This window comes from Pogoniulus pusillus, chromosome 19 (assembly GCF_015220805.1).
Source record: "Pogoniulus pusillus isolate bPogPus1 chromosome 19, bPogPus1.pri, whole genome shotgun sequence".
NCBI classification, from domain to species: Eukaryota; Metazoa; Chordata; class Aves; order Piciformes; family Lybiidae; genus Pogoniulus; species Pogoniulus pusillus.
In genome coordinates, this window is record NC_087282.1 from 3,822,077 (window position 1) to 3,843,389 (window position 21,313).

Genomic DNA, 21,313 nt, shown 5'->3' on the forward strand with positions numbered 1-21,313 from the left:
CTGCAGTTTACTTTGTAAGTTTTATTTCTCCAAAGTGCTGTGGAGGAAGTAACATATAATGCACAACTCAATAAAAATGAGGGAAAAAATAAATGTTTGCTGCATCAGTGATGAGATGAAACTGTGTAGGAGGAGAGGTTAGAGGAAGAAGCAGGAGGCAGACTTCAGATTGCTTCTTTTGGAAAAGGTTTGAGAACTGAGAATTAGTAGCTCAAGAGTATGAGATGGGTGAGGCTCTAAAATGGACACACATCAAGAATCCAAATGAAAAAAAAGCAGGAGGAAAGTGTTCAGAAAGCAGGGCTGTGCAGAGTGATTTCAGCCTAATGAGAAGCAAACAATCAGCACTGGAAATCTCTGGGTAGTTCAAAGTAAGATAAACCAGCTTGTTTGCAGTGTTTCTTCCTGGAAAGGCCAACAAGTACATCTTCCTTTTTCAGAAACAGAGTACAGCAAACCTCACCTCATTTTACAGAGGCAGAAGGTCTATACCAATAGTTTGGAGATTAGTAAACAGCTTGCTTCATTTTGAAGAGGAGGTCATTCAGGCCTCTGTGACTCAAATGTCAAAATGATCCCTATTGCTGCTTAGTTAAGACAGGTTAGGGGGTCTTAGCATGGGGTCAGTGTAAGTGATGTCTCATTTTGTCCTCAAAATACAGCTTCTGGCCAGCTGCAAAGTTTCTACAATGGAGCTGAACTGGAAGAGCTCAAAGGCAGAGCAGCTGCACAACACAGGTGCTCTGATGGAATCACAGAATCACAGAGTAGATTGGGTTGGAAGAAATATTTAAAGGTCATCTACTTGAAACCTCCCCCAGCAGTCAGTAGTGACATCTTCCACTAGATCAGGCTGCTCAGAGCCCCATCCAACCTGCCCTGGAATGTTCCCAGGATTTCTGTTTCAGTATGTAACATATAAGGCATTTATGTTGTGTAGGAGCTTGCCAAAGCAGGGCCACTCCTCTTGCATTCCAAGACAGCTTCCCAGAGAGAAAATCTCCCAAGCAGGCACCCCTGCTGTCTTCTTCTACCTGTGCTGCTCTCCGAGTCTGGATGTAGCTGTATTCCTGGCACCAGGGGCGTTGCTGCTAGGAGAAAGAGGATGAAGGAGAAGTTGAGTCTTCTTGCAGCAGTCTGCAGTGAAAGGGACTGTGCCGAGGGAGTAAACTGGATCAAAGTGGAAGTGCAACTAGAAGGCTTTGTGCTTACAGGATCTTTCAAGGAAGTTTGGACATCTAAGATGTTCTTGCTTCTTCCAACCTTTTCATCTGGAAAAGCAGCACCACACTTCTGTCCTGGTACTGCAACTCCCTTCCACGCTGTGATGCTGTGATTCTGTAATGGCACTGGACCCTTTACCTGCAGGTTCCTCTAAGCTGCAGGATCACCATTGTAAGATGTGGCCATTGATATGGCTTGCCCTGCAGTATAGAAAACAAATACACAGCATAGCCTGGTTTGAGTTGGAAGAAACCTTGGTCATCTACTCCAACCCCCCTGCAGTGAGCAAGGACATTCCCACCCACAGCTCACACAGCCCAACCTAGCACCCAGCCCTGGCCAACCACCCAGACCATGGCACTAAGTGCCCCAGACAGGCTTTGCTGGAACACCTTCAGGCACAGTGATTCCACCACCTCCCTGGGCAGCCCATTCCAATGCCAATCACTCTCTCTGACAACAACTTCCTCCTCACATCCAGCCTAGACCTCCCCTGCCACAACTTCACACTGTGTCCCCTTCTTCTGTTGCTGCTTGCCTGGCAGAAGAGCCCAACCCCACCTGGCTACAGCCTCCCTGCAGGGAGCTGTAGACAGCAATGAGCTCTGCCCTGAGCCTCCTCTGCTGCAGGCTGCACACCCCCAGCTCCCTCAGCCTCTCCTCACAGGGCTGTGCTCCAGGACCCTCCCCAGCTTTGTTACCCTTCTCTGGACACCTTCCAGCACCTCAACATCTCTCTTTAATTGAGATCTCCTCTCAGTGTTGTCTTCTCTGCAGTTTAAACTTCTTAAAATCAACAGGGCTCAGCCACACCATCTGCAGCTAGGACCAAAATGAAGAGGTGGGTGAAGGAGTAGGGACACCCAAAGCACTGCCTGTTGCAGTTCCAGGCTGCACTGGAGCATGACTGCACTGAGAGGAGGAGGTTCTCGGGGCGAAAGCTCCCTCCCGTTGAGTCAGCAGGGACAGGAGCCCTTCGCAGGCTCTGCGCTGACACACGGCCAAGTCACTGCAAAGCAATCGCAGCTACTCCCCTCGTGACACAGCCACCCTGCTGCCATGGCAACGACTGAGTTTCACTGCCAATATTGCCTTTGCAGTCTCCCAGCCATTTAAAGGGTTTTTCAAGAAAAACTGGATAAATGAGAGCGGGACTCAAAAAAGCCCAAGCAGGCTCCTTTCCCCAGGGGCTGCCCTCTGAAGGCAGAAGCAACAATTTGCTGCTTTTTGCTAGGTGTTAGAAAATCATAGAATTGTTTCAGTTGGAAAAGACCTACAAGATCATCCAGTCCAAGCATTATGTAACTCTGATGCTAAACCATGTCCCTCAGCAACACATCTCTGTGTCTTTAAAGCACCTCCCGGGGTGGTGTTTTGACCACCTCCCTTGGGAACCTGTTCCAGTGTTTGAGAACCCTTTCAGTGAAGAAGTTTCTTCTAATATCCAACCTGAACCTCCTCTGCTGTTATCAGTCATCAAACTTATTCTTAAGATTGCTCAACTGCCCTTTTCTCCAGGGTAAACAACCTCAGTTTCCTCAGACATTCCTCTTAAAACTGGTCCTTGAGTCCTGTGTCCAGTTCTGGGCTCCTCAATTCAAGAGAGATGTTGAAGTATTGGAAAGTGTCCAGAGAGGGGCAATGAAGCTGGTGAGGAGCCTGGAGCACAGCCCTGTGAGGAGAGGCTGAGGTAGCTGGGGGTGTGCAGCCTGCAGAAGAGGAGCCTCAGGGCAGAGCTCATTGCTGTCTGCAACTACTTGAAGGGAGGCTGTAGCCAGGTGGGGTTGGGCTCTGCTGCCAGGCAACCAGCAACAGAACAAGGGGACACAGTGTGAAGTTGTGGCAGGGGAGGTCTAGGCTGGATGTTAGGAGGAAGCTCTTGCCAGAGAGAGTGATTGGCATTGGAATGGGCTGCCCAGGGAGGTGGTGGAATCACTGTGCCTGAAGGTGTTCCAGCAAAGCCTGTCTGGGGCACTTAGTGCCATGGTCTGGTTGATTGGACAGGGCTGGGTGCTAGATTGGACTGGATGCGCTTGGGGATCTCTTTCAATGTGGTTGATTCTATGATTCAACTCCAATGCCATCAGCAACTTAATAGAAAACGAGGGAGAGCACTTGCCCTGCATCAGTTTGTAGTCAGGGCTTTGCAGAAGCTTTGTGTTCCCAAGAAAGTGGGAAAGAGAAAGGAGCCCACCACCATCAGGCAGTCAAAGGGAGGAGGGATTTCAGTTTTAATTTGACTGTCAGCTCATCCAGAGCAACACTGAAGAAGTTGTAGCTGAGTTGGCTCCCTCCTGTGTCAGTTCTCTGAAACAGATTTCTACTGCTTGAGGTTTGATTGAGGTGAAACCCTGTGTGCTCCTACTGCAGAGCAGCTCTCGCTGCTTTGTTCTCCAGCACTGTTGTGGATAATTAGGTCAGTTTTGCTTCTCTCTGACATCACTGAAATGAATCATTTACATTTTTTTTCCAAAGCTGATGATCACTCTAATAGTTCCTATCTAATGTTGATGCCACCTCCAAATTATGGCCTAATTGATGAGTTCCAGTAATACTATAGAAAAGAACCCCACGTGGACAGACAATGATCTAGTGTCTATTTCTGACCCTGGAAAACCTTACTCATTTAAGCAACTATTACTCATGAGAGTTATTAAGCAAGCTTCTAGGAGGCTGATTTCAATTGGATTGTTCATGCAGAGCAGCTCTGCTCACAGTTAGTTCTCCATTAAAGATGTCAGATCTCTGCTACATCTCTCCACAGATTTGGTTTTCAAACCCCACTCAACAATACTTGCTTCTGAGCACTGGTGGCATTGAGAATCATCCTCTGACTTGGATCAGGTACCAAGAACCACACACCATACTCATGGCATTTCCCATCTCCTGAGGAGGACTGTTAGACAGTGCAGCTGCTCCTCAACCCTCTTGTCACCACCAGGTATTCCACACCTACAGTCAGCATTCACCATTCTTTACCGTTATGAATTCACACTCCTGAGACACAACCTGGAATAATGACTGTTAGTAGAGTCATAGAATCATAGAATCAACCAGGTTGGAAGAGACCTCCAAGCTCATCCACTCCAACCTAGCACCCAGCCCTAGCCAATCAACCAGACCATGCTCACTCAGAAGGGAAGAGAAGTCTCAGGATCATAAAATCCTAGAATCCCATCATGGTGGGAGTTGGAAGGGACCTCTGGAGATCATCTACTCCAAACTCCCTGCTAAAGCAAGGTCACCCAGAGCAGGTTGCCCAGGATAGCAATGTCTCCAGAGAAGGGTCAGGGCAAGAGGATAGGGTCAGACTCTTTTCAGTGGTGCCCAGTAAAAGGTAAAGGGACAATGGGTGCAAACTGGAACACAGAAAGTTCTACCTGAACATGAGGAGAAACTTCTTTCCTGTGAGAGTACTGGAGCCTGCCCAGAGAGGTTGTGGAATTTCCCTCTCTAGAGAGATTCCAAACCCACCTGGACATCGTGATCCTGGGCAAGCTGCTCTAGGTAAACCTGCTTTAGTAGGGGAGTAGGATTAGATGATCTCCAGACATCCCTTCCAATCCCCACCATGGTAATACTCTGTGTAAGTCTGGTCATTAAAAAGTTAAGGTTTGAAAAGAGGGAGCCAGATACATTTGGTACAAGTTATCAATACTTTTAGCTTTTAGAGTGAGTAGCTGTCAGTTTTGAACAAGTCAAGTGTTATCAGAAATTAAGCTCATGACACTTCTCAGATGTGGGATGTCAACCCTGGTTCACTTTCAATCAGCAGCAAGCCGGACGAGATGCGAGTCAAGAAGCAGCAATGGCAGCTGTGCTTCTGGGAATGACAGTGAGAGGATTATTAACCACCCCAGTGTTCTTCTGGGGCAGTGACAGACTGGAAGATTTTATTTTATGGTTAGCTGAAAGTTAATAATTGACTCCAGAGGTCTTTTAGTATCATAAAAGATCAGAGCCCAGCTCCTCCATGGCAGCAAATGGCTGACAGGCTGTCTGCAACACCGGCAGTTGAGTCTTGAGCTCCATTTATTTAAAGAAACAAAAGGCAAAGGGAAAAAAATACATTTTAGCACATATGGTCTGTATTTTGTATCTAACAAGGATGTCTAACCTCTTTACTAAAAGTATTAATTTACTCCATCCTGTTAAGAAACAGTATAATTTAATTAAAAGCTGGAGGCACTCCGAAATACATCCTCTCAAAGTCATTTGAAGAGTGAAAAAAAGCCCTTCAGCTAACCATATGCTTGTGGATGTCTTTCTGGATGTTCTGGTCCTAGAATCACAGAATACATCTGGTTGGAAGAGACATCAAAGATGATCCAGTCCAACCTTCAACCCAGTACTGAAGAGTCAAGACTAAACCATGTCCTTAAGTGCCAGGTCCACAGACTGCTTGAACACTCCCAGGGATGGTGACTCCAGCACTGCCCTGAGCAGACCATTCCAGTGTTTTGAGAACACTTTCAGTGAAGAAGTATTTCCTAACATCCAACCTGAACCTCCCCTGGTGCAGGTAGTTGCAGAGAGCAATGAGATCTCCCCTCAGCCTCCTCTTCTCCAGATGGAACACCCCCAGCTCCTGCAGCCTATCCTCATATCCCAGGTGCTCCAGGCCCTTCTCCAGCCTCGTTGCCCTTCTCTGGACACATTCCAGCCCTCAATGTCCTTCCCATAATGAGGGGCCCAGAACTGAACACTATCCTCAAGGTGTGGCTGAGGACAGGGGAATTTGATGGGTGGAGCACTGCTGGATAAGGAATTGGCTAGATGGTGGCATGCAGTTATTATGAACTGCACCCAGGACTGCAGGTGGGGTTTGAGCAGAGCAGAGCCAAGGGGCAGAATCCCCTCCCTTGCCCTGTGCCCACACTGCTCTTGCTGCAGCCCAGCACAGGGCTGTGTCTGGGCTGCACTCACACTGCAGGCTCCTGTTGAGCTTTTCATCAGCCCAGACCCTCAGGGCCTGTTCCTCAGGGCTGCTCTCAGCCATTTCCACACAGCCTGTTACAACATAAAACACAGTAAATAAGAGAACTCATTAGCTGGTTCAAAGTCTTTCAACAATTAGTCATTGCAGCATTCAGGTTAACCAATTCTGCCTGAAAGATGTATCAGAAAGAAAGGAAAGCTGCATCTTAAGGCATCAGAGTGACTCAGCAAAGTGACTCAAAATTATTTAACTTGCTGGAGGAATTACTACTTATTAAAACATCTGTCACGAGCTCATAAAATAACACCTCCAGCGATTCTACAGTGAACACGACTCACATTTGATCTTTGTTTCCCAAGTGACCTGAAGAGAAACATTGCATGCTCTATGGGGTATCTTCTACATAGGGATGCTGAAATGTGAGCAACAAACTGTAGGATTTGGGAGCTTTTTGCTGATAAAAATACTGTTCAGAATAAAGTTTTTTGTATTAAAGTTCTATATAGGTCATCCTTGGTGCTCTGAAGAATCATAGAATCATAGAATTAACCAGGTTGGAAGAGACCTCCAAGCTCAGCCAGTCCAACCTAGCACCCAGCCCTATCCAATCAACTAAACTGTGGCACCAAGGGCCTCATCCAGTCTTTTCTTGAACACCTCCAGGCACTGCAACTCCACCACCTCCCTGGGCAGCCCATTCCAATGCCAATCACTCTCTCCATGAAGAACTTTCTCCTAACATCCAGCCTAGACCTACCCTGCCACAACTTGAGACTGTGTCCCCTTGTTCTATTGCTGGTTGCCTGGGAGAAGAAGATGAAGGTCTTTGTTCTTCACCATATTGACCTTATCCCTGTAGAATTTCCACTAACTGCAAGTCAACAAAGTTTTCCTAGTAACCCCAGGGGGGGTAAATCAGTATTTTTCCCCTCCAGGGTATTTCTATTTTACTCAATGTATTAAAATCATGCAACTTACTCCAGCTCCATTCTGTTCAGCTTCAAAGAGAAGAGCAGAGATTGCATTATCCCAGCTGCAGGTGGGACAAACTGCAGGGAATTCTTTGCTGGAAGGACACCAAATCTATAGGAATAAGTGTGTGAGGCTTCAAGTGAATTTAGTTAACTTTATGGAATAACACTCAGCTTCCTTTGGAAAGTCACTCCACTGCTTTCCTTTGCTACTGGAAGACAAAAGCAGCAGAGGAAAAACTCTATGTCCAAGTTTTCAACATCTCCTCAGAGCATTGGAATTTTGTTATTTGCTTGTCAGGTGTAAAATTCATTATCACTTAAAAAATGAGCCTTAAATTCATATTGTATCTGAGAAGGAAACTTGACATCATAGCCTCAGAAGGGCCTGTTGTTACAGGGTGGGGGAGGATGGTTTTAAACTGAAAGAGGGAGATTTAGGCTAGATATAAGCTAGATTGAGACTAGATTTAGGGCAGCAAGGCTGGGGAGGGGCCTGGAGCACAGCCCTGTGAGGAGAGGCTGAGGGAGCTGGGGGTGTGCAGCCTGCAGCAGAGGAGGCTCAGGGCAGAGCTCATTGCTAGCTACAACTACCTGAAGGGAGGTTGTAGCCAGGTGGGGTTGGGCTCTTCTGCCAGGCAAGCAGCAACAGAACAAGGGGACACAGTGTGAAGCTGTGCCAGGGCAGGTCTAGGTTGGATGTTAGGAGGAAGTTGTTGGCAGAGAGAGTGATTGGCATTGGAATGGGCTGCCCAGGGAGGTGGTGGAGTCTGTGTGCCTGGAGGTGTTGAAGCCAAGCCTGGCTGGGGCACTTAGTGCCATGGTCTGGTTGACTGGATGGGGCTGAGTTGCACTGGGTATCTTGGAGGTCTCTTCCAACCTGGGTGATTCTATGATTGTATTCTAGATATAAGGAAGCCATTTTCACACTGAGGATGGTAAGAGGCTGCCCCAGCTTGCCCACAGAGGTGGCAGATTCCCCATCCCTGGCACCACTGCAGGCCTGGCTGGATGGGGCTCTGAGCAACCTGCTCTGGCTGCCAGCATCCCAGCCCCTTCTGTGATTCTACCCCTGTCACTCTTCGCCTATCGCCTGCCGAGGTCCCGCTGCGTGGAGTGCACTACCTCGCTGCAGCCCCTGCCGCTGCTCTCCAGACACAGTAAGCGGCCCCCGAGGGTCACTGCCAGGCTTGCCGCCGAGGGAGGCCCTTCCCTGCCACCCTGCAGGCGGCCGCGCCCGGGCCCTCCCTGCTCGGCCAGGCCTGCGGCTGGCAGCGCTCACCGGTGCCGCTGCTGGCGCAGGAGGCCGGACCGAACCGCCGCAGCCGGCCGAGGGACGGCCGCGACCGAGGCCCCGGGTCCGCCCCAGCGGCGCGGCCTGTGCGCGCTCCCGCCCCGCCCCGCCCGCGGCCGTGCGCGTAGCCGGGCGGGGCCGCCGGAAGTCGCCGCAGCACCGGGAAGGGGCTCAGCGCCGGCCCTCAGCTCCGCTCCTCGCCGTTCCCCTCCGCCGGGCCGGCCGGAGCGAGCGCCGCGGAGCCGCCGCCATGTCCAACATGGAGAGTATCCTCGGATCCGGGTGCCGTTCGTGTGGCCCTGCCGTGGCGCCCCTCAGCCTTCGGTACCGCGGCCGATCCCGGCCGCTGTGGGTGTACCGGGGCTGGCGGCAGAGGCCCGGCGGCTGTCAGGCCCTGTGGGGTGGGGATCGCGGCCTGGGCTGGCCTGGGCTGTGTGCGGCGCGGAGCCTGGGCTTGGTGCGGGCCCAGCCGAGCGGGGAGCTGGTGCCTCTGGGCCCGGTGCCTGGGCTGGAGCGGGTGGGGCGGGCGTGGGGCTGCTCCGCCCCGGCAGGAGCCCCCGAGACGCGACGGGATGCGGTGGGAAGGAGGAAGTGAAGTTCTTCCCTCACCGACGTGGTCAGGGGGGAGGCAGCGAAGCAGCCTGGCGGCTTTGTTTTGGTTCGGATAGCCTTGTGCAGCAGCAGGGTTTGGGTGGCGGTGTCGGTGTGACACCGACAGGGGCTCCGATGCCTGGATTTGGGGACTGCCTTCCTCGTGTGGGTGGAGAAGGGAATGGGAAGATCAGTGTCGTTTTCCAGGGCAAGATCAGCGAACCTCAGCTGGGGGAGCAGGAGAAGGAAGGCAGCATCCCATCCGCACTTCCAAAGAGCTGTGGTATATGGAGGGCTGACCCATTTCTTGAGACAGAAAAAGCAATTTAAAGCATAGAGCAGTGAAAATTGTCACTGGAGCATCTGACATGCCACACATCCAGCACTGTTTATAGACTGGATTGATGTCAGCAAGGATGACTTGTCAGCTGTCCCCCCTAACAGTGGCCACTGTCAGCTGGACAGACTGGGCTGTGTTTCTTGGTGTTACACACTGAAAAAACGCTTATGAGCAAACTTAAACCTCCTTGGTTTATAAAACTTAATGCACAGGGGCAAACCCAAAAGCTTTACAAACGTCAGAGGTCTCTACTGGCAGGGCTCAGCGCTGATGGTTGTTATGAGAGTGCTGGAGCAGGTGACTGTGAGTCACAGTTACTGCTAGAAGTTTGGTTTCATTTGGATTGTGGCACGCTGAGAAAGGCACTTCCAGGGAGGAGCAAAGGATGTGCACTTTGTGGGGAGGAGGAACTACAGAGGTGGCAGGGTGAGTTGCTACCAAAGGTGAATGCCTCAAGTGATTACCTGAGGAAGTTAGTTCAGAATAATCTGCTCTGAAATGCTGCTGCTGTGCAGTTGGTGTAAAGTGATGGTGTCATGATTTATCTGGTTCTTCTGGTCTCTGACCCAAAGTATGCTGCAATCAACGACTTGAAAGTGTTTCCCTGTTTGGTAACTTGATCTGTGGCTCTGTGCAAGACACTTGGTGCTGCTGGAAGGGATGGTGACAGGGTTTTTTTAAGCACAGAAGTATAAATGCAGGCAGAAATCTTGGTGTTTCTGGTAGCTACCTTGAACAACATCCTAAATGCATAGGCACAGCCTATAGCCTGCTCGTGGTGTTTATAGGCTAGGGTAACAGATACACAACAAGGACTTCCCAACCTCTTCAGGTTGCTGTCAGAGCTCTAAGATGCATGGCGGAGCTTTAAAAGAGGGGTAAAAACCCCCAAGCTAAAGCAGCAATTCTGGAATAATTGATGTACTTGAAATATTAAAGAAACCTCAAGTACCTCTTAATGTTTAGAGTTTTGTGTTTCCACTTATCTATTCATCATCTTAGTGCTTGCTTCATGTTCTTCCTGGGACATCAAAAGATGGCATCAAAGAAGCCTATAAAGCTTTGTACTTCTGTTTTGTTTGGGAAAGACTGATAATGTTTGAAGGCTTTCATCAGCAGTATTTTAAGAGGATGGGGTTTTAATTGTCATTTGTACAGCACGTTGTTCTCTGCCAGTAACAGTTTAGAGCAGTCACCCTAAGTCACCTGGAAGGCTTGTTCTGCTTTTGTCTTGGAGCTCTCAGCTTAAGCAGTACTTGAACATTTTGCAAATTAAAGTTTCTCTCACTGAGCTAAGTATTCCTTCCCCAAAAGTCCGGTGGCAGCTCTCATCTGGGAACCCTCACATGGCCCAGGGCTGAAAGGCTTCTCTGTGAAGTAGCTGCTTGAGCAGTTTAAACCCAAGAATATGCTGTGGCTTGAAAGGGCAGCTCTGCCTCCATGCTTGGAGCTGGGGATGGTCAGCCAAGCAGGTTTGCTGTTGCACTGTTCATCTGATTTATTCTTCCTCAGCGGCTGCTTTTCAGGTGAGAAGGTTCTGAGCAGGTCAGCAAACTGCTTTCATTTTAGAGAGTCAGGGGGTGTGAATGGAAGTAGCTATCAGAGGAAGGCTTTTTCAGTTCCTCATGGGAAAGGTTTGGTTTGCCGTACAGATGCTCAGAGGGCTGGAGCACCTCTGCTGTGATGACAGGCTACAAGAGCTGGGGCTCCACAGCCTGGAGAAGACTGTGAGACCCTATAGTTGCCATCTAGTATCTGAGAGGAGCCTACAGGAAGGCTGGGGAGGGACTATTTACAAGGTCTTGTAATGACAGGCAGAGGGGAGATTTAAACTGGATGTTAGGGAAGCATTCTTTACAGTGAGAGTGGTGAGACACTGGCACAGGTTGCCCAGAGGAGTTGTGGAGGTGTTCAGGACCACGTTGGATGAGGCCTTGAGCGACCTGTTCTAGTGGGAGATGTCCCTGCCTATGGTGGGTGTTTGGAACTGGATGAGCTTTGAGGTCTCTTCCAACCTAAACCATTCTATGATTCTATATTTTAGCTGGGGGGGGGGGTTGATGTTATGTGGAGACAGTTTGGGACCTGAACTTACTTTTTATGGCCTCACACTTTAGAACCCACCCAGGTCTTCAAGAAAAGACTGGATGAAGCACTCGGTGCCATGGTCTAGTTGACTGGATAGGGCTGGGTGCTAGGTTGGACTGGATGATCTTGAAGGTCTCTTGCAACCTGGTTGATTCCATGATTCTGTGATTGTAACCCGGAGCCCAGTGGCATTTTAACTGTAGAGCAGCTAGGTAGGTCTCATTGTGTGAAACTCAAGGGTTTGCTTAAAGAGCACTTTCCAAGGTTGAATCTCACTGACAGGGGAACAGTATACTCTGGGTTTGGTAGCACTTACAATGGGAGAGTGTGAAACTGCAGTGAAAGGATCGACCCTGTTCTTGAAGCCTTAACTTGTGCCGCAGAACACCTCTTTAATTTGAAGTTTGCTGCAAAGGAACTCAACAGGAACTCCAAAAAATGTGACAAAGAAGAAAAGGCTGAGAAAGCTAAAATTAAGAAGGTAAGCAGTGAGGCTGCAACAAATGCATTGGGTCTGTTGCTTACACATTACAGCAGGGAAATAGCTGGTGTTTCTTCCACTTTCCTGGCATGCATCTTAGTAATAGCATGAGACATGCTTGTGACTTAAAATACCTGACTATAACTCTGCCCATACTCATTAGTAAGTGTGGGAATACATTCTTGTGTGTGCTCTTGTGGCATTCACTTCCTGAGAAGATGGTCTTGTGTGTACTTTCTTAGAGATTTGTCCTCAGAGTTACAGAATCCTAGAACTGTTTCAGTTAGAAAAAGCCTTTAAGATCATTGAGTGCAACCATTCTCTTCATGTTACCAAGCCTGGGGCTAAACCATGTCCCTCAGCAGCACATCTCTGCGCCTTAACCCCCAGGGATGATGATTCAATCGCCTCTCTGGGCAGCCTGTTCGAGTATTTGAGAGCCTTTTCAGTGAGTTTCTTCCAATATCCAACCTAAACCTTCCCTGGTGCAGCTTGAGGCCATTTCTTTCTGTCCTATCCCTTGTTACTAGGGAGAACAGACCAACACTCCTACCTTACTCCAGCTTCCTCTCAGGGAATTGTAGAGAGTTAAGAAGGTCTCTCTTCAGCCTCCTTTTCTCCAGACTAAACAGCACCCATTCCCTCAGCCACTCATCAGAAGACCTCTTCTCCAGACCCTTCAGCAGCTTTGTTGCCCTTTAAGATTGAATATTTTTACTTTTAGTATTTAATGTTTATCATCTTGTATTAAAATGTTATATGAAGAGAAGCTTCAAAATAGTTTTTGAGTCCTTGAAGTAGGAAAGAGATGAAACTCTCTTGTCTGTGCTTTTGTCCATGAGATAAAAGCATACCAGCTGTATCTGGGTTTGAGTCTTGATACTGAAAAGACGTTTATGAATGAGAAAATGTTTCTGGAGCTCCTGTAAAACAAAACAAGTAAGAACTTGTTATGTGCTGCATGCCTCTCCCTTGGAAAGGAGCTAGGGCTTCGCATCTTGAAGTTTAAGAACTGCTGGGGGAGGAAGGATGGGTTTTGATTTTGGTTTTTGATACAAAAGATCCTGTGCTTGTTTCAGAAATGAAATGGGCTATTCAGAAATCATGTCTCCAAAAGCAGGGGGGGTTGAAATGCATTTTCTTTGTTCTTTTCCATCTTTCACCAGGCAATTCAGAAGGGTAACATGGAGGTGGCACGGATCCACGCGGAGAACGCGATCCGCCAGAAGAACCAAGCCATCAACTTCTTGCGGATGAGTGCCAGGGTAGATGCTGTGGCAGCAAGAGTTCAGACTGCAGTGACAATGGGCAAGGTAAGTCTGTTTTCACAGATCTGATACAAGGGTGAGACCTCTGATCTTCTCACAAGTGACTTAATTCTGTCTCTAACAAACTGAAAGGCTTCAGTCTGGATTTTAGCTAGAGCAATAGTAAATCAAGTGCTGGAATCCTCTTGGCAGCTGCTCTTTTGTAATAGCTTGCTGTGATTTGTAGCTAGTGACTTCTCTTGGCTGTTATTACTCACTGTGTTTTACTGCTTGAGATTATTTTGTAAAGATCATAGAATCATAGAACTGTTTTGGTTGGAAAAGACCTTTAACATCATTGAGTCCAATCATTCTCTAATTCTGCCAAGTCTGGTGCTAAACCCTGTTCCATAGCACCACATCCCTGCATCTTTTAAATACCTCTAGGGATGGGGATTCAGCCACCTTCTTGGAGAGCCTTTTCCAGTGTTGGAGGACCCTTTCAGTGAAGAAGTTTCTTCTAATATCCAACCTAAACCTCCCCTGGTGCAACTTGAGGCCTTTTCCTCTTGGTCCTGTTACTTGTTACTAGGCACATAGAGATTGTTCTTCTCCCTACATTGTCATAAAGTAGGGCCTGTGACTCCAGAAGCCCTTTTCAGCTTGGGTTGTTTAAAGTACACTACCATACTGCTCTTCAACCAGAGCTTATTCTCTCTGGATAAGAGATTTTGGTAAAAACGTGCTCTTTCTTCTTTCTTTGTACTAATTTCCTTTACCTCATTTCAGGTAACAAAGTCGATGGCAGGGGTAGTTAAGTCTATGGATGCCACACTGAAGAGCATGAACTTGGAAAAGGTAAATTGTAGAATAAGTAAGGTTGGAAAAGACCTCTGAAATCAAGTCCAAAAATGGTCTTGCTGCACATCAAAAGCAAAAAAGGGCAGTGGGCACATTTTACAAAGGGAAATTCCCATCTAGAGAAAAGGTTTTGTGATGAGATTGGTAGAGCCTGAGATTAGTTGGCCAGTGTGGTTGTGATGTCATCATTATATGTAGATGGTCAGACCTTGACTGGACACAGCCCTGACCAACCTGCTTGGGCTGCAGTGTAGAATCAACTTAAAAGTTGGCACAGGGAAAGGAGACAAGTTTCTGATCTCCAGAAGCTGCTTGCCCTTGTATTGTGATGCTGATTTTTTTGCCAGCTGGAATTTATCTTGCAGATCATTGATTTGATTCCGATTTTTTTTTGTAGATCTCTGCACTAATGGATAAATTTGAGCATCAGTTTGAAACATTGGATGTTCAGACACAACAGATGGAAGACACAATGAGCAACACAACCACACTAACAACGCCACAGGTAAGAACAGTCAATCTGCTTTAAAAGGCAACCTGTGTCTAAACTGTGTGGAAATAGCCAGTTCTCTTCCTTCCACCTCCTCTGAGACACAGCAGCAACTGGAATCTTTCCCCTTTTTCCTTCTTTGTGGTGAAGAATCTATTTCAAATGATAGTCACAAGTACAGAAGATCACATCTCTGCATTTTAATCTATTTCAGTCTTACAGCAGGCTTTATTTTATGTTATACCTTGAATTTTAACCCTCCTACTCAATAAGCAGCATTTTGATGAGTTCTTCATAGACTTGTGAAGCACAACACACTGCAGCATTAATAATCAAAGCACAAATATGCTGTGAGGAGGTCAATAATTCCAACTCTCTGATGCTAACAGAAAATACATTAGTCACCACCACACTTCAGTAGTAAATGCAAAGGGAAGGTTGTTAATTACCTGCTTCCAATTTATGGACGTGTGTTTGCTGAACCAAATCCTTAAACAGTATTTAGCATAGTTAAGAATTCCTAGCACCTATCCCCTGGTGTTATTCCACAAGGAGCTAAACATCTGATTCTGACAGGAGGTTTGAGAGAGGAATTTATTTTGTCAATAAAATAAACAAACCTGAGCCCAAATCCACTGACCCAGATCTGTTGGACATCATTTTTTTTCCATCCTGTGCAAGGCAGTGTTTTAGCAGCTAATAATCAACAGCTGAAACAGTCAAGTGGGTGTTTTCACAGGTCACTCTCCCTTTTTTCAAAGCATTATTTCTGAAGCTAGAGTCCAATTAATGGATTTTAAGAGGCTGAGCACTTCTGCTCTGCATTTTTGAGCTCCTACAGGGCCCTCTGGTGGTTAAGCACAGAAATGTCCTGGACAAGGCATTTAGCTAATTATTTTTTCTGTCTGACTCATTTCTATTCTCAAGATTGAACAGATGAGGCTATCCTAAAGTACAATGTGCAACAATCAGTTTTGTTTTCTTTGCCCCAGAATCAAGTGGATATGCTCCTACAGGAAATGGCAGATGAAGCAGGGTAAGTAATATTTTGAGTGGCTGTCTCTTGATATGTAAACCTTGGCTCTGACAACCTCTTCTGGTTAACTTTAAGGTCAGATCCCCTTGTTTTACCTGTGTCTGTCATTTGGAAGCAGAGAGGAATCACCAGTTTCCCTTCACCTCTGGACATCATTCTCATAATTAGCTTAGTTGCCATTATTTCATTCTGTTTTCACTCAAAGCTGCTGTGAACATCAAGATGCAGGATGGTTGTGTGGAGAAGCCTGAAATAATGTCACTTGTCATGTCAGGAAAGCATTTTATTATCTACTTGGATTGCCTTTAGCATTTCTTTTCTCTGGTAGCCAGTGATAGAACAAGGGGCAGCAAGGTACAAAATGGAACCCAGGAAGTTCCATCTGAACATGAAACTTCTTTGCTGTGAGGGTGTTGGAGACCTGGAGCAGGCTGCCCAGAGAGGTTATGGAGTCTTCTTCTCTAGGGTGATTCCAAACTTGCCTGGAGATTGTGATCCTGGGCAGCCTGCTGTGGATGACCCTAGTTTAGCAAGGGGGTTAGAGTAGATGATCTCCACAGGTCCCTTCCAAACCCCCCATGCTGGAACTCTGGGATTAGTAATCCTAGCTGTGTTTCTCCACACTTTTCCTTCTTACCCCGCATTAAAACTTCCTGTGCTTCTGCTCTCACAAGCTGGCTGTTACAAACCAAGTTGTCATAACACATTTAAGCTTTTGGAGATCTACTGAAATAGTTGAGTGCATTTTACTTCCCTTCTTGGTGATGCAAAAGTTTCCTTGACAGTTATTGTGCTGCTTCATTTACCTGTGTATGCCTGACTTGGATTTTTGTTTTGTTTTCTCCTGTCAGCCTTGATCTGAACATGGAACTACCTCAAGGACAGACAGGTTCTGTTGGTACAAGTGTTGCCTCAGCAGAGCAGGTAAATGTTAGGTTCAGTTGAAATCAGTGTTTTGTGGTCTGAGAATTGATACTTCACTGAGTCAAAACTGACTTGCTAAATCATAGTTAGCTTTTAGCTGCCCAGGAGAAATAGGGATTAGTTAAAGCCACCTTGAAATCCAAATGTTTTTTAACAGTATATTTGCTTAGTAAACCCACAAAGTTTAGATGTTTCAGGTGTGTTTTTGCATGCTTATTTCACAGTTCCAAACGGTTGGCTCCTCTGTTTGCTCCAAATATGAGTCCAGCCATCTGCCATAGCATACACAAGGCCTTTGGGGTTTTTTTTCCCCTTTGAAGTGTGAAAGGTCTTTTGGGATTGTTTGAAGTCCTGTGTGCAGTTGTGATGCCCCCAACACAAGCAGGACATGGAACTGTTGGAGCCAGTCCAGAGGAGGCTACCAAGATGCTCAAGAGGGCTGCAGCTGCTCTGCTATGAGAACAGGCTGAGAGAGTTTGGGCTCTTCAGCCTGGAGAAGAGAAGGCTTTGAGGAGACCTTGGAGTAGCCTTGCAGTATCCGAAGGGGGCTCCAGGAGGGCTGGGGAGGGACTGTTTACAAGGCCTTATAATGACATGACAAGGAGGAATGGGTTTAAACTGGCAGAAGGGAGTTTTAAACTACATGTTAGGAAGAAGCTGTTTGCAGTGAGGGTGGTGAGACACTGGCACAGGTTGCCCAGGGAGGTTGTGGCTGCTCCTTCCCTGGAGGTGTTCAAGGCCAGGCTGGATGAGGCCTTGAGCAACCTGTTCTAATGGGAAGTGTCCCTGCCTAAGGTGTGGGGGAGTGAGTCTGGGTGATCTTTGAGGTCCTTTCCAACCTAAAGCATTCTATGATTGATGTAAATGATTCCATATTTGCTGTAAGTGAAGAGAATCCATCCCTGGAGATGTTCAAGGTGAGGCTTGACAGGGCTCTGGAGAACCCGAACTAGTTGAGGATGCCCCTTCCGACCGCAGAGGAGTTGGACTAGGAGACTTTTGGAGGTCCCTTCCAACCCATTCTATGATGTTGCCTGAGATAGTATCCTGTCAGCTGGGTGTGGGATTGCTTGCCCTGTGCAGTGCTGCATGCCCACGTTGCTGACAGCTGGTTTCTTTGTGCTCTACCCCCTGCAGGATGAGCTGTCCCAGCGACTGGCGCGCCTGCGTGATCAAGTCTAACACGGCCGCGGCGCTCTCTACCTGCTTTCACCATGCCCTCTCTGTACCTAACCCTTCAATACACTAAGAAAGTGTATCCAGTATGGCTTTGGTGTCTGACTATTTGTAATGTAGGGTACTTCACTCCAAGCTTGCTACTCTTTCTAAAATGCATTATAAGTGCCCCCAAAAGATCATCTCTTCAATGCCCTTTTCTGTACATTTTGAAGTTGAGATATTTTTTTGCAAGCTTTTGTTCACAAAATCGAGTTGATCCTCTGAAGTCAGCTAGTAAGGGGGGTGCCTTCTAGCTGAAGGAGAAGCAGGTTGCCATTGATAGGAATTTTAAATTATGATGTGATTTCTTCTTTTTTTTTTAATGATGAGAACTGTTTGTGGTGGAGAACTGATGTATTCAGTTCAGGTGGTAGTTGTAGATAACTTTCTGACACAGCCAAACTCCTGGAACAAGCAAAGGTGGCCAGCGTGGACTTCATGGACTTAAAGAAGTGGACTTCAATCTGAGGTTTTTAGCCTTTTCCAGCTTAGAGTAATTGTGTTGACACAAGACTTGCAGTTGAAAACATGAGTTACCAAAAGCTGTTTCCATATAACTGGGAACTTGTATGGTGTCACCACCTTAGTGCAGGAGGAATAAAATCTATTTTTCAACTCTTTGTCAGTTCTGTTGAGTGTTGCAGCTTGCTCCTTGTTTAATGTTGACTGCTGTAGCTTCTCCCTGTTATTTTCTTCTCAGTATCCTGGGATGCAGCCAGTTAATGTCACTCACTCCTCTGTTCTACCAACATCTAGCTCCTGCTAATCAGGGCTATCTATAGATTCAAGCTAAGAAACTATATGAAGTAACTGAAGCTGCTTTTACACATTCTTCTGTCTTTGCTTTTATTTAGCCACTTTGTAATAGGTAAGGGCAAGTCTTGTGATCTTTTCCTCCACCCTTCAGTGTTCTTCCACATAGGAGGATACAGCAGATGAGAAGTGGATGAGTAGTGCAGACTAGCTGGGTCAGAGGGTGCTGTGTTGGATTAAGGACAGCTACTTTCCTTTTTAAAGGTGTGATGCTGCTCTCTGCAGATAAATAACACACTTTGTTATAACATTACAAGTTTAGTGATCTCTTTCTGCACAGGAAGAGCATTTACCAGCTGCTTTCAGTAGCTTCAGACTTAGCGAGGTTGTGAAGCAAATGGTTGTAGAAATTTGCAGCTGAACCTCCTTGTGATGTGTGGTGCTCAACAGTGATGTTAACATTCCCTTTCTGGCCTTACTTTTTTTGGTTTCATCTCAGTAGAGGTGTGGGAAAGTGTGAAAGATTAGGAATTGGTTCTTAATTCACTGGTGTTCAGGATCACAAGGGTGTTCCAGTGTGATGTTAAAGAGCAAAAATACTTCACCTTTTTAGTCAAGCAGGAGTTTTTCAGTGAAACAGTGCAAAAAACAAAGAGGCATTTCAGAGCAGTTTCAAGCCATGTTCTGAATGTGTTAGATGGAAGTTTAGCAGGATGTTACCTACTTCAGTATTTCAGGCTACTGGGAAAAAAAGAAAAGATAGACAAAACAAGCTAAAATGTTGTGGAATTATCTCTCTCCCGCTGGCAGCCTAAACTAAAACAGTTTCAAACATGCTCTTTTCAACTTGTTTATGTGGATTTTCAGTGCAGCTTCTTGGAAGCACATTAAAATGCAGGAGAAGTTGAGAGAGGTTTCAAACCCATGTACTCACAGCTGCACTCTTCAGATAATCTTTGGACATTGTTATTCAGACCTCTTGGGAAAAGGGGCTGGAGGCTGCATTATTTTTTTCTTTCCTTTGGCTCCTTCTGAACAACATAACCATACTGGTGTGGATCTATGCAACCAGGTTACCCACAGCTGTGGTTAACTGCTTGTGTGTGTGCCTTTGCCTTGCTGAACTTCATTTTGATACTCAGTTACTCTGTGTTGTGACAGGATTGGAAGCCTAGTCGTGTGGTAAACGGACCTCTGAGTTTAACTGTGTAGCTGATGTAGCTGTACCACCAAGTACTGAGCTTTTCAGAGTTGATAGCAACTTCAGGAGCTTGGCTGGTTTATTTTGTTGTGGAAGGTGATGATGCTTTCAGCCTGTTCCTGGCAGTTCTTTACCCGTCCGAGGGAGCGACAGCAATTCAGGCTCCAGTGTGGTTGATTTTCTGTGAGCCTTGGGGCTCTGGAGAGGTTTAAAATACAGGGAGGTGAAACTGGATTGCTGTTAAATAAGCTTGTTCTGCTGACTGCACACAGCCCATTCCATGGCCTTGAACATGTTCATGGCACCAAAACCAGATTTCCAGTGTCGTTTTTAAAAGCAATTAACAACTGAATTTAAAAGCTTGGTTGATGTAATGAATGTGACCTGTGTGATACTGTGGTGCAAAGAACTAGGCAGCATTCCTTGACTGGGAGGAAGACACAACTGTTTGAAACAGTGAATTTTAACCCTGCTGAGAGTTGCTTCATGGAACATTCTCTGATTCTACATTCCAACAGGGCCAGGGTTTTGTGTTGGTTGCTTCTGTGTGTGGATCTCCTGCCCTCTCCTGGGCAAAGAGGGTTTCCTCTCTTAGATCTGTTGGTGAGCTGCCATTCAGGAAGTTTTACCAGTTACATTTTGTATGTCTGTGTATTTTTCTAGAGTGTTTTGGAAGTGCTTGCCACTGGAAGTGACTTGCAGAGCAGTATTTGTTTCATGTGTTTCTCCATCCAAGCTCTCCTCAAAGTGTTTGCTCTGAACAGTTCTAACTCCCCACTCCTTCCTCGCTCGTGGTTCTTGTAAGTTGGTTGTGTTTGTAGTTCATTTCATGTGAAATAAATTGTTTGTACTCTTCTGTAAACCTTATTACCAGATAATACTTCAATATTTATGCCTCTTGAGCAGACACATCCAAAGTGAAACATTGCCTGAAATGTTGCAGGATGGTTTTGCTCATTCTATATTTTATTTCATTGCTGTTTTTTCCCCCTTGGTTGCTAAAACTGCTGCTGTATGGTGGTGTTAGTCTTCATTTGAACTCCAAACTTTGAAAGCCATGAAGAGCTTCAGATGAAAGGAGAGGGAGGGATAAACATGAACATTAACTTCCTTGGTTGCAATGGGATAAAAATGATCAAGTTGCCTTTATGGAGATCTTCAGAGCCAAAAAGAAACAGTAACGTTTTGTTTAACCAACTGTGTACAGAAATAACTTCTGAAGCTGGTGATGTGTATAGAGAAGAGAGTAACTTTTGTATCTGCAGTAGAGCTCGTTTGAAAGCTGCTGAACATGTCTGGGACACTTTGTAAATGAAACTGTAATCGTAAATAAAACTGTACAGACAACTTGCCTCAGGTCTGTGCTTGGGTTCCCTGCCTGTGCCCTGCTGGGGCTTCACTCCATGGGCACACACGAGCAGGGGCCATGATCTCATCCCAGGAGAGGGTAATCAGAGAATCAACCAGGTTGGAAGAGACCTCTAAGATCATCCAGTCCAACCTATCACCCAGCTCTATCCACTCAACTAGACCATGGCACCAAGTGCCTCATCCAGAACATGAAACCTTTGTGAAGACAAGAAGAAAGCAAAGTGAGTACTGCTGAACTGCTGCCCCAAAGCTAACTAAATAGAATTCTTTAAATTATGTTTTTC

The 21,313-nt window shown here is 46.5% G+C and overlaps 1 protein-coding gene and 1 long non-coding RNA gene across 2 annotated transcripts; one reads left to right on the plus strand and one right to left on the minus strand.

The window, feature by feature from the left end:
• Positions 1–625: 625 nt before the first annotated feature.
• LOC135183654 (uncharacterized) lies at positions 626–8,461 on the minus strand. Its single transcript, XR_010305635.1, has 3 exons — positions 8,260–8,461; positions 1,213–1,424; positions 626–1,088 (listed from the first exon to the last, which is right to left on the minus strand). It is a non-coding gene; the product is annotated as an uncharacterized LOC135183654 (long non-coding RNA).
• Positions 8,462–8,562: 101 nt separating this feature from the next.
• CHMP1B (charged multivesicular body protein 1B) lies at positions 8,563–21,005 on the plus strand. Its single transcript, XM_064158983.1, has 8 exons — positions 8,563–8,694; positions 11,831–11,928; positions 13,095–13,241; positions 13,965–14,033; positions 14,434–14,541; positions 15,519–15,562; positions 16,414–16,486; positions 17,624–21,005. The coding sequence occupies exons 1-8, from the start codon at positions 8,679–8,681 to the stop codon at positions 17,666–17,668; spliced, it is 600 nt and encodes a 199-aa protein (XP_064015053.1). The 5' UTR covers positions 8,563–8,678; the 3' UTR covers positions 17,669–21,005.
• Positions 21,006–21,313: the final 308 nt, after the last annotated feature.